Source organism: Sceloporus occidentalis, unplaced genomic scaffold, assembly GCF_023333645.1.
Source record: "Sceloporus occidentalis isolate IW3139 unplaced genomic scaffold, rSceOcc1.0.p SCAF_25, whole genome shotgun sequence".
NCBI lineage: Eukaryota > Metazoa > Chordata > Lepidosauria > Squamata > Phrynosomatidae > Sceloporus > Sceloporus occidentalis.
In genome coordinates this window covers 2425906-2439271 of record NW_028317005.1, presented here as the reverse complement: position 1 = coordinate 2439271, position 13366 = coordinate 2425906, and the positions used below count along the sequence as shown (strand labels likewise).

The window sequence follows — 13366 nt, the reverse complement described above, 5'->3', positions numbered from 1 at the left end:
ATGCTGCTGGACGCAGGACCTCAGTATCCAGCCATAGGAGTCACTACTTTCGGCTCCTCCAGACACCATTCCACTGGCGACGTGACCGACCGCGAAGTGGGTTTGGGGATCAACCCTTTCGCAGACGGGATGGGAGCGTTTAAAATCAACCCCAGCAGCCATGATTTAGCCTCGGGACAGACCGCTTTCACTTCCCAGGCTCCAGGCTACGCCGCTGCGGCTCTGGGGCATCACCACCACCCGGGCCATGTCAGCTCGTACTCCAGCGCTGCTTTCAACTCCACCCGGGACTTTCTGTTTCGCAATCGGGGATTCGGGGAAGCGGCTAGCGCTCAGCACAGTTTGTTCGCCTCCGCTGCGGGGGGCTTTGCAGGACCCCACGGACACACTGATGCCACAGGCCACTTGATCTTCCCTGGTCTCCATGAGCAAGCCACCAGCCATGCTTCCCCCAACGTGGTTAATGGGCAAATGAGGTTAGGCTTCTCTGGAGACATGTACGGAAGACCTGATCAGTATGGGCAGGTCACCAGCCCAAGGTCTGAGCACTATGCCTCCAGCCAGTTACATGGTTATGGCCCTATGAACATGAATATGGCTGCCCACCACGGAGCTGGGGCCTTCTTTCGTTACATGAGGCAGCCTATCAAGCAAGAACTCATCTGCAAGTGGATTGAGCCAGAGCAGTTATCAAACCCCAAAAAGTCATGTAACAAAACTTTCAGCACGATGCACGAACTGGTCACACATGTTACAGTGGAACATGTTGGGGGACCAGAACAATCCAACCACATATGTTTCTGGGAAGAGTGCTCAAGAGAAGGGAAGCCCTTCAAAGCCAAATACAAACTCGTTAACCACATCCGAGTCCACACAGGTGAAAAACCCTTCCCGTGTCCCTTCCCCGGCTGTGGGAAAGTATTCGCGAGATCGGAAAATCTCAAAATCCACAAAAGAACTCACACAGGTACTACAAATTTACTTCCTTGCTGCCAAACATAAACAAACTAAACCAGAAATATATATATATATATATATATATATATATACTCTCTATATGTATATCTATATATAATCTCTAGCGTAACGAACATTTTGAAATAATCAATAATTTATCTTTATCCAGATTTGTGCTAAGGAAGCTTTTGCTGTTATAGTATATGTACTCCTTATTATATGTGTATACATTTTTTTCTTGTGCAAAAATCATCCCGACCTGTCAAATTTGCCCAAACAGTGGATAATCCTAATTATGTTACTGTGGGAAAAACTGTGCTAAATATTCAATTAACCAATTTTCGTCTCGAATTGACAAATTTGGTAAAATTGAGTTATTTAAGCATACCATCAATCAAGTTCGTGCTATTACCGTGATATAGAATTCTTGGGAATTCCTGATTAACAAAATATGATCTGAAAGGTATTAGTGTATAAATCGCCTATTGTCTAAATTCTTATGCTTCGCTTATATTTAAATTAAACCACCTATTGTGATAAATAGTAATTTGCTTGTAAGTGATATATAAATATAAATATATATATATTTATTTATATAAGCTAGAATGGTTTTACAAAATCTGTAATGTTTATTCTTTATAATAATTTATTTATAGTTTATGATATATTTTTTAAATGTATATCGGTTGGGACTATTCTGCATCTGAAAGCGAAAGTAGAATGAAACACTGTTACAAAATAATTTTATGTTTTTTAAATTGATGTCTTAATCCATTTTAAGATCACTGTGGCTTCGTGGAAGGTAAAATCTGGAATCTAATGTCTTTATTTTTGTGTTTTTTTCTGTGATAGGTGAGAAGCCTTTTAAGTGTGAATTTGAAGGCTGTGACAGACGGTTCGCAAATAGTAGCGACCGCAAAAAACACATGCACGTCCATACCTCTGACAAGCCCTATCTGTGTAAAATGTGCGACAAGTCATACACCCACCCGAGTTCTCTCAGAAAACACATGAAGGTAAATCCACAGACTGCTCAATGCCTGTTATGTTAGTGAGTCTTCGATCTGTTCGCGTATGTCTATTCACTTCACAAAAATGAAACTACACGGCAAAGAGTTGTGCCTTTTAGTGTTACCATCGGATAAATAAGTTCCAAGAACCCCTTTTTCCTTGTGGGAACACACTTTCAGCATTGGTGTGCCATGGGAACGATCAATGCTTTGACACAGACACTCAATGGGTTGAGTGACCATTGACACTCACTTTGATTTTTGATTTTCTATTTGGCCTGGTTTGATACTTGGACTTGTTAACAATTTGATGTAGCACGTTTGGAAACAATGATGTTGGATTCTAGATCCTCAATACTATTTTGAGTGCTGTTATTTTCGTGTGGAAGGCATAGTTGAGGCTTGAAGTGTCAAGTTCAAGATACAAACTAAATTGGTATTATACTAAAAATAGGCAAACGTTAAAAAGCATAGACATGGATGGTTTCTTCTACATCCATTGGATTAAATTTTATTTCTTCTTCTTCTTCTTCTTCTTCTTCTTATTATTATTATTATTATTATTATTATTATTCGATTCTTTAAAAAACCTAACGCTGTGTATATGATATTCCTGACAACAAACACTGGGGTTCCAGATCTAGTTTTAAAACCAGGGTTCATTTCTTTTCATTTAGACTTTAAATAAAGGGTTAACTTAAATCTGTAGGGATCCAGTTGTGTGGATTGGTGCATTGGTAGATTCTTTTTTTTAAAATGCTGTTTTTTTTTCCTCCCCTTCCTCTGAAGGTCCACGAATCATCTTCCCAGGGGTCCCAGCCTTCTCCAGCAGCAAGCTCAGGCTATGAATCTTCAACGCCCCCAACAATCGTGTCACCTTCTTCAGAAAATCAGACCACAAGTTCTTTATCCCCTTCTTCTTCAGCAGTACATCACACGTCCAGTCACAGCACGCTCTCATCAAATTTTAACGAATGGTACGTTTAAAACACATATTTAAACAAAAAGACTCCGAATAATGAACACTTCGAATCAAAAAACCCTAAAGCTGCCAATAGACTCGGGACCGAATAAAAATGAAGAATGAGACCTTTATTTCTAAAGGCTTGGTAGAAAAAAAATATTAAGGGGGTTTGTAGAATGCATGAGAAGAGGAGGTTGCCAGGCCAAATGCCAACTGTGTAGGGTTTAATGAACCACTAATTAGGGGGTCTCAATCTGCATGTCTTCTCTGGCAGCAGCCTTTTTTTTGTAAATACAGAATTATTAGTTAAAATGTACTGTTGATTTTGTAAATAGTTATATTACAACTTAAAGGGATATGTGGAATTGTGCTCACTGCATATATGTGCTGGGGTGGGGGTATATACAGAGGGAGGAAGAAATTAAATTTATTTGAATGGGAGAATGTTTTAGTGAATGTGTACCAAAATGTGAAAAAAATGCATTGTATTATTCCAGTCTAAGCGTCCATCTAACAGACTATTACTGGTTATCAGTGTGCTTTCTGTATAAAGTGCAAAACTTTAGTCCCAAAGTCCAGTCCAATTTAGTGCAGTACCAAATGTTGTTTCACGTTTTTGTCAATGATTCGTACAGTGCAAGCCTGAATCTACGTGTCAAACTGTTACATTTCGTTTATGTAAAAGTGATATTAAAAGATAAAAACTATATCTGTCCGTTGCTTTTAACAAATACAACAGCATAATGTATATAATTAATAATTTTCATATTTATCCCGCATGTACAAGGGCCCGGCTATTTACATTGTTTAACAAAAAAATTATTCAATTATTTATGGATAGAATAATTCGTATGTAAAATTTAGTTTGCAAAGCTGTTTCGTAACATTTCGTACATTATTAAAGAGTCTGAAAATCTCATGCCATTGTAGGAATCATTCTTTAAATTAATAAAAACACCCTTTAAGTTTAGTCCAAAGTATTAGGATAATACTGCAAAAGCTATGACTGTGATTCCCCTTATGCCACATCTAAATAACCCCACAGTGTTATAAACGTGATGAATGAAAGGGATCCCTGCTGGCATTACTATAGAGGGTAATTAGTATTTAGAACAAAATTTATGAAATAAATTTGCGGCTGCAATATAATTTAAATGACCTTTATAGACAAGAGAAAAAAAACAACTATAAAATCAAAGATCTGGAGAGGACTGGCTGCATAATATGAATGTGTTTAGGCTGTGAAACCAAACATGCTTTTATGAACAATAAATTATATATATATATATATATAAAGCTTATCACCATTATAATTTTCATTATAATTAACATATATGGCAGACTGTCTTGCACTGACTGCTCAATTAGTTTCCCTTAATACAATATAAATTAAATATAGATGCTAGTTGCCATATCATGCTTTGGTCAATTGAGAATCGTACATTTTTCCTTTTAATTCTTGCTTTAGATCTACTTCTTAGTCGGAATCAATTACTTTGGTATCTCTTAGCATTGTTGGCTTCTTCAAGGTTATTATTAAAAAAAAATCCAGGGGCAATAATTGTATTTAAGTTGATTGTCTTTTCATCTATTTTATTTATTTCTAATTTACTTAAGAAATTCGTTCCATTGACTGGCGTTGATACAGTAGATTTGCAAAGGATGATGTGATATAAAAATGTAAATGACTTGAGTTTAATGACTGTGGCAGAAGGTTTTTTTTCCCTTTAAATCAGAAAGCGGTTCAGTTTGATGGATCTGCGTCCTGGATCCTTCATCTAACTTAAGATGGGAAGCATTGGGCATTGTTCCTCGTTGTAGCTTGCATGATAGCCCCAATAAGCAGATCAAGTAGGAGAGACATATACATTGCCATATTTACAGAAAATTCAAAGTTCTCGAGATGTCTTGGGAGATCTAGCCATGGACAGAACACTTTGAGGTCTGAGGATAGAGGGGGACAATCAGAAGGAGGGCCTTGCAATATGTAAACACAATTATTTGCATTTGATTTCTATATAGTATCATCCACTCTATTATCAGAAAATATTGCTTGTAGAAATGCATAGAAAAACAGTTAAGAATATATTGAAAATTATCTTTTCTTAGCGTGTACCACGAAAAATAATGTAATTCATCATTTCTTTATGGCAAGTAGTGGGCACAGCCGAATTATGGACAATAACAATAGCGCCACCTTGAATTTAGTAAATAGCGCTTTGGGAATAATGCCACACATTATACTAATAATGGAAATAAAAAAGGAGGAGAATTACAAATGAATCCTAAATTTAACCAAATGTACTTTAGATGAGAATAAAAATCTCAAACTTTGAATGTATGATTAGATTTTAAAATGAGCCATGTTTGTTCTTGAAGTAGGATCATAACGCAAATAACACACACTTAAGACTGATTTTAACAATGAAATCAACTGTCTCATTGGGAATCTCCCTTTCCATCCACAATAATTATGTTTTGGTGTAAAATAGGTCTTACTAGAATTTCTATATTCCACCGGAAAATAATATTCAGAGACTAAAATGCTGTTTTATTTTCAGAGGAACGTTTGTAATTTTGCCTTTTTTGGGAAAATATCCCCCAGAAATCTGTCTCGGGAATTTAATAATATTACACCTAGCCCGGTCCATTTCCACCCTAAGATTGGATCCTACATTTTGGATGTTATAACGACAGCAAATTATTAGCCAAACAGTGATCTAATTACCTAGAAACATTATCATTTTATGTTGTCTGGAAAATTGTGGCACACAGACCGATATTAATGATGGAGGTTATAGCAAATGTCCTTTTTTAACTTAAATGTAGTCTATTAGTTTGTTCCCCCTTCATTTAATGTGTGCTTCCTGAAATGTATATTTCATACTTTGCTTCATGGGCTATTAGGTTTTGAAATCTATGAATGTTATCAGTTGAAATATGTTGTTTCAACCCTATTTAGCAGGAATCCAAGACTGTTCTGCAAATGGTTTGGTTCAAGAACTGTAGCCTACTGGTGTAGATGCTGTGGTTTTTTCCACATTGATAGATAACATACAGATATTTATTATTAAGGTGCATATCAGAACATCAAAAGAAGAAATAGATGGCGAGACGAGGTTCTTTGGCAAAAAAGTATATTCATACGTTTCTGATGGTGGAAGTACAGAGAAAACCTTCCCAAAACATAGCAAGAAAGCAGATTAAGCTAAAGGTCGTGATATAGCAATAACAATATTAATCCCAGTGAGTATGTATATCAGCATTGTGCAGAAAATACACATACAATGCAAATCTGTATTGCATAATTCGAACAATGTAATATATATATATACGTCGTTGATTAAATTCGAGAGATAATATATCCTTACACGCCGTGACATAGACTTATATACATAAACATAATATGAATATATATATATATATATATATATATATATTCATAAAGGTTTTAGCATAATATGTGACAAACAGAGCTAAGATTAAATTTATAAAGCTCTAAGACCTCAGCTTCTTTTTTTTCCTTTGTAGCATCATGAGATTGTATCCAGAGGTTGGCGCATGTTTTGATCTAAATCCAAGCGATCGTTTTGATGAGTTTCTTACATAGGATGTGGTCGCATCATCCGGCCTTCATGAAATACACTAAATAACAATGGGGTCACAGGGTGGGGTGGGGGGGTTAGTGACAAAGTAGTTGATTTGGTTCACTTTTGGTAGTTATTAATTTACTGTTTATAATATATAGAATTACGTCTTATTGGTAAGGATTTTCACATGTAACCAAACCTCAACCTCAAGACTACCCCATGCATTGGCAGACACACACTGCCAAACTTGGGCAGAGGAGTATGCCTTGCGCATGCGCAGCACAGGACATCTGGTACCCTGGCTCCACGTGTTGATGAATATGTATGACCAGCCCCATCTCCTACTATGGATGGTTGGAATCACTGCGAAACCCGACAGGCTTGGAAAAGAAATGTACGTATATCTGCTCAAATACTATAGCCATAGAGAGTGCCTTGGAAATTACTTTAATACTAAATATAATTGCAAAAATAGTGTTAAGGGGCAAATTACATGTATGCAGATGCAGTAACTATACAATATCCATAAATATATATCATTTTCCTATATGAATATATGTTTGCAATGATTGCATTTTAAAAATATCTTTAAAATAACTTTTAAAAGGTCTTATTTGCTCTGTATAGAAACATTTGTGGAAATCTGTGATTGCTGATCACTGAGATTTACAATATCTGAGAAAATTGATACATAGGTTTTGATCTAAACTGATCTATACTAGTTATTACAAATATCACCGAAAGTACATGATCATATCACTCAAACAGATAGAATGAAACAGAATAAATCCGAGTCCTAACATGAGATGTAAACTAGGTATGGGATGCCGCAATATATATATATATATATATATATATATATATATATATATATATATATATATATATAATATATATATATATATATATATAAATATATATAAATATATATATATATATATATATATATATATATATATATATATATATATATATATATATATATATATATATATATATATATATGTTACTAGGTAATATATAATGTGTTACAAGCACACAGCCACGTACACAACACATCCTCAGGCGTGAGTCTTTATCTGTCATGTATGTCTTCAATTGCCCAGTGACATAGCACATGTAATAGACTGACAAGTGAGTTAAAATGACAAATTTCAACATAATCCATTCAACAGACAGTCGTGCATAAAATAAAAAAATATTATGATCTAATGTACATTTGTTTTTTTATTTTATAGACTCAAAGTTGCCTGATCTGCTTTCATAAGTAACACCGTATATCTAGTGAATTAAACACATTTATTCTGTACAGTTTATCTCCCACGAGATATTAGCTTTTTTTATACAGATTTACCATCTGATTTTTTTTTTTGCTTAGCAGTGACAGTTATACTGCATTGTATATTACATATAAAGAGCCCCTAAGAAATAAAAATAACTAAAATAGTTGTCACCAATCATATCAATTCGCTTTTATATTAATTTATATGAAAACAGAGGCAGGCGAATGTCTGATAGATGTGGGTTTAAATATACATAAACTATATTTAACAAACAGCTATGTTTCAGTTTTTCCAGCCCTGATGAACGTTTTCGCTAATATAAACAATAATATTAATATTATTAATAATAATAATAATAATACTAATAATGTTATTGTTATTACTTTGTTCCATGATTTCTATCAATCTACTATGAAAATGAAGTAAAATCACTCAAAATATTTAAATGACATCAATAACCCTAATAAAATTAAACAACACAACATCTACAAAAATATTTGATTTTGTGCGATATGGAAATAAAATGGCAATTGGCCTGTATTTAAATTTTCTGTAGGTGGCGGATTTTTTATCTCAAAATGTAAATAAAAGAGGTTAAAAAATCTCCAACTTGTTCCAAAGCAAACAAAAAAATAATAATAAAAAGAAATAAAAAAAAAGCATAAAGTAGTGAGTGTGAAAGGATTGCTCTTCAGCAGAGATTGTGAGCAGTCTTGGGCTGTGTAGTGAGGTGGACTCCTGTATGAGTTGTGGTTGGGGTCTGGCAGGGAATGCATGTGCCGTAGGTAGTGGGAATGCAGAGAGCGCTCTAACTCTCTTTCTCTCCCTGTCTCCCCCACCTAATCTTGTTCCAACTTCAGCCTCACAGCTTCAGTTTAAGTTTTGCTCTCAGACCGATGCTAGCTCTCCCAGGACTCGGTAAGTGACACACAGCCAGCAGATAGCGACACAGTTTTTTCTTCTATTCTATTCTATTTCTATTTTTTTAATTTTGTTTGCTTTCTTTTCTTTGTTTTCTTATATTTTTTTTTTTATCCTAGTAAAATAGAAAAAAGTTGCAAGGAAAATTAATCCACACTTTGTAATCTGGAGCTGACCCTGGCTGAATGTAACGCCATGCACTCAGTGTATCGTTTGTTCAAAGAGATCACAACGCTTGGTTTATGGAGGGCAAATTAAAATCGAACCGTACTACAAATCCTAATTCTTAACTAACCACCGACACCTACATATTTATTTCAAAACGATTTATTTTTAATAAATTCAGAAGAAATTAACTTTGATACAATTCGCTATATCGTATTTTTACCCAAACCGTTTTTATAATGAAGGTAACTGCAAGATACATTTTTTGGGTGTAATATTTTTTTGCGATCTTTGCAAAACTTTGTGTAATATGTTTTGGGGTTGTCTGTCCTTGAAACGATAACATGGAATATACTTTTGTACTTTCATATTTGGCAAATTGCCCATCTTCTATTCTTTTTAAGATTTGTTTATTTAGATTATTATATTTTGGAAACACAAAAAGTCACATTGAGAGCAAGCGTTTAATGTGCAAAGTGCAGATTTAATTATCTTGTAACAAGACACACTTTGTATGGGAAAAGGGGTTTTGAGTGACATTTGATTGTAGGAATTTGGCAGCAAAAAAACCCATAGCCAAACCTTTCAGGGTTGTGAGTTTTTTTGTTGTTGCAATGGGATCTTTAATAGATGCAGAAATTACACGTAGATAAATATTTATACACCTCTTGACCTCTTTTCAGAAATGCATCCTCATAAAGTTAACCCTTTAGTAGATGAACTCTCATCGTATTCATGAAAAAAAATAAGTTTAACAACTAGAACCAAAATGCAGTCACGTGTTTTGCATTGTAACCGTATGCAACTATATGTTCCATGGACATTTTTTGTTTCAGTCATTTCATATGGCGTGTAATATACATTAATTAGAGGCATTTTGTGTAGGATTTAAATTCTAAATATTATTTTGTAAATCTGCAAAGAAAAAAAAGCCCTACATAATGCCTTGTGCATATATACCACACACACACACACACATATATATTTATATATATACACACACATATATATATGTGTATATATATATATATATATACATATATAAATATTTATGCAATATAATAATTTTGCATTCTATAATTGAAACCTAGAGACTGCTGTGTACTGGAGGACTGGATAGTGTGGGTGTGTAAGTGTTTTAGGAGGGGCAGAAGGGTAACAATTAACTGCACTGTTTATTTGTGAAATTCTTAATTTATATTTAGAGTACATTTTGTTTAGAAGGTTACATAAATCTGGCCACCACTATAATGCTGTCAGCGACATCAATATAGGAAACACATTTGTTTGTCTTCAGACCCTATATATTAATGCATATGTCAGGAAAAGCAAATGTTGATTAGATTATAGTTGCTATCTATCTGTCTGCCTATCTACCCCCCACCTCATTTCCTACCTATATATGTGCATGCAGTCTTTATATTGTATATATGGTGTGCATCTCCATGCATCAAATCTGTCATACAGCAGGTAGATATGCAATATTTATTTTTGCCTATATCACTTTCTCTCCAGACCATATAAAACCTTTTAAAATTTCAGTAAAATTGCAGTATATTTCAAGCCATGAATTCGCACATTAATGCCTGTATAATGGTATTTGCTTCTACCAGAACCTACACAGCACAAGGCACTCTGCAGGTGTTTGCTCTTGCACAGAGGTCACATTCTAAGTGATGGGAAGGCAAATACACTGAAAATATATGGGGTCTTATAACAAGGTTTTTTTTCAAGCATTACTGGATATTATAGATTTAAAAAATATAAAGGGTTATTAGAATTCTTAAAGCAGCTGAACAAAACAAACCAAAAGAAACTCAGTTCAATGAACCCTTTAGGGTATATTTGACTACTCTACTAACCTTTGTCTATCCATCACCTTTTTATTGGAAAGATTCAATATATAGGTAACAGAACACAGCCTCCTTTTATCTTGCACAGAGCATTTGTATGTATACACATTCACAAAATGCAATGATGCAGTCATGACCACTAGAAAGCAGGATTTGCTTAGTCATACACAGTTTAGTGAAGCCTACAAGGAATAACAAGAACTGGCTTTCATTTGATTTTTTCCCTTTTCTGCACTTAGTTGGGTGCTTATATCTTCAGCAACATACTTAGGCCCATGTATAAATAGGTCAATTAAGGTAACTATCCCCCAAAACCTAACGGTATTAAATGCATCAGTCAGCATAAAAATATTAGGGAAGGTGTATATTGGAAAGTGTATTTTCTATATCAGTAAATGCAGTCACAAACAGGTATCATGACCTCATACAGATGGTGCTATTCACTGCTAGAGGTGAATCTAGCACAAGTATCTGAACAGTGATGCTTGTAGAGATTGCACTTATGCTATATTGGACAAGAAATGACACATCAATTTTAATACATTTTCTTCCAATAGCAATGTATGTAATGATTGTTATTCAATTACTTGTGATAGCTTAATCTCATGCATATAATCCAACTCAATAGGTATTTATTATTTTTCACTATATAAAAAAAAAAATCCATTAAAATCAGATTAAATGTAACAGGTACAGGTCATCATAAAATGCCATTGGAAAGTTTACTTAAATTATGTGGGGAAAAAAACAATTAAAATTGAAAATCGTAATGCTTCAATGTATTATTTGTGAAGCTAAATGGAATACACTTGTTCTGTTGTTATCATATAATAATTATATTTATAAGGATTTACCACACTAGAAACACAGTATATTTGTGGGTAGCATATAGCAGGTACAGTGTTATGTGATGGTACAGAGTTATTTGTATAGGTATATTTATTTAGGTTGTGTGAAATATTATGTATAGTCACAATAAACTATAGCTATAACTATTATTTGTGTTTAGCAGGTTTGACTTTTTTTTAACATTTATTTGATAGTAACTGCAAATACATTATATTTCAGAATTTATTGAAATCTACTGTTACTTGGCTTGAAGCTAAAATAAAAAATTATTATTATTATTATTAATATTAGTGGTAGTAGAAGTATCATTATTAGTATTAATATTATTTGGTATACTTATAATTCAGTCATAGAGCACCAAAGCATTTTGCATTTCCTTAATTCCAGAAAAAAAAACAACCACCCTTTCATAAAACTGATACAGTGGACATCTTCGCTAATATGTATCAATGGCTATGTTATTAATAAATTAAGTAATTACACATTTTAAATAAATGTAAATGTATTAATTATGTGATACATTGCTGGTAAGCAATGAGAACTTCTAAAATAATAAAAATTAGAACAACCCACTTCCCCAACAGAAAAAGACTCATTTATATATTTTCATATGTGTTTTTCAGCATCTCAATAATAAGAGCTTGTTGGAAAAAAAGATTAAAGAATGCAATAAATGAGAATATTACAACTATGATAATCATAGTCCGATAAATAATAATAAATCATTTTCAACATATTTCCACAAGTGAAAAGTGTGTCTGTGTTTCTTTTTGTGTTTGTTTGTTTTATTGATGAGTTTTCTGTATTTTTCTAGCTTCTAGATGGTTGAAAATATTCCTTAGCTATTGGGTGGAGATGCATATTATGCCTGAGGAAGAGACCTGAGAGGTCTTGAAAGCTTGCTTTCTAAATCTATTCAGTTAGCCAATCAACCTGACTACTTATCGCCTGCGTTTCTATGGCTTACATAGTACCAACTTTCACCTTTTACCAATGATGGAAAAATATCTACTATTATTTCAGTTCAAAACATTGCTGGTACCAACCAAAGTAGCTAGGAACGGTCACTTTGTTTGGCTAAGAAATTACCATCAGAATAGCAAGTCTCAATTTATCAGGGAGTTATCAGGGTTTGATGAAGTTAATGGTATTTATTATGATAGGGGGGTACAGAAAAATACCAGTTAAGAGGTTAAGTGGCTTTAAAGTTCATTCTGTCACTTAGTAAAATATCCGTCTGTTGCATGCTTTGCAAGCTTCCTTTAACTCTGATGCAACAAGGGAATTTTTCAAAGATGGTGGAATCGACATCTTGTATACTCATGACTAAGAGCTTTTGAATACCCAGAATAAGCACACTGGAATGTTTGCTAGTTTCACTTGGGAGGTCATATATTTGAGGCCCTTAAACTGGTGGATCCAGTTTCAACCACATGCAGATACCTTACTAATTCATTTTGCAGTTGGTTTTATGAGGCCCCCCTTAGTACTAGGAAATTAATATTTTTGAGGGACACATCAACATCAACTGTGATCATTCCCCATCCTAAATACAAAATATATGTGCAAACAGTCACACATATAACTCTGATTAGTGATTGAGATTAGGGGCATTGATTTCTATGGGTAAGATACAACAATAGAGCACAGGGGAAAAAAGTCAATTGATTTACTAAACTATCAGTGTGCTCTGTATGTAGCACCAAGACCAAAAACATCAGATGGCAGTGTCCATACCTGGCAGACTCACTTTGACTTGAGACATTTACAGTCA

The 13366-nt window shown here is 34.0% G+C and overlaps 1 protein-coding gene across 1 annotated transcript; it reads left to right on the top strand.

Annotated features, from left to right (window-relative positions):
* LOC149300257 (zinc finger protein ZIC 1) lies at positions 1 to 2954 on the top strand. The gene is made up of 3 exons (XM_089485376.1): positions 1 to 967; positions 1810 to 1973; positions 2757 to 2954. Exons 1-3 carry the CDS (start codon positions 1 to 3, stop codon positions 2952 to 2954), a joined length of 1329 nt encoding a protein of 442 aa, XP_089341502.1.
* Positions 2955 to 13366: the final 10412 nt, after the last annotated feature.

Bases quoted from the DNA above. Each gene is read 5' to 3' on its own strand.
- LOC149300257 (XM_089485376.1), top strand. From the start codon at position 1: ATGCTGCTGGACGCAGGACCTCAGTATCCAGCCATAGGAGTCACTACT. The intron at 968-1,809 runs GTACTACAAATT...TTTCTGTGATAG, and splicing joins CCACAAAAGAACTCACACAG to GTGAGAAGCCTTTTAAGTGT. The intron at 1,974-2,756 runs GTAAATCCACAG...CTTCCTCTGAAG, and splicing joins CTCTCAGAAAACACATGAAG to GTCCACGAATCATCTTCCCA.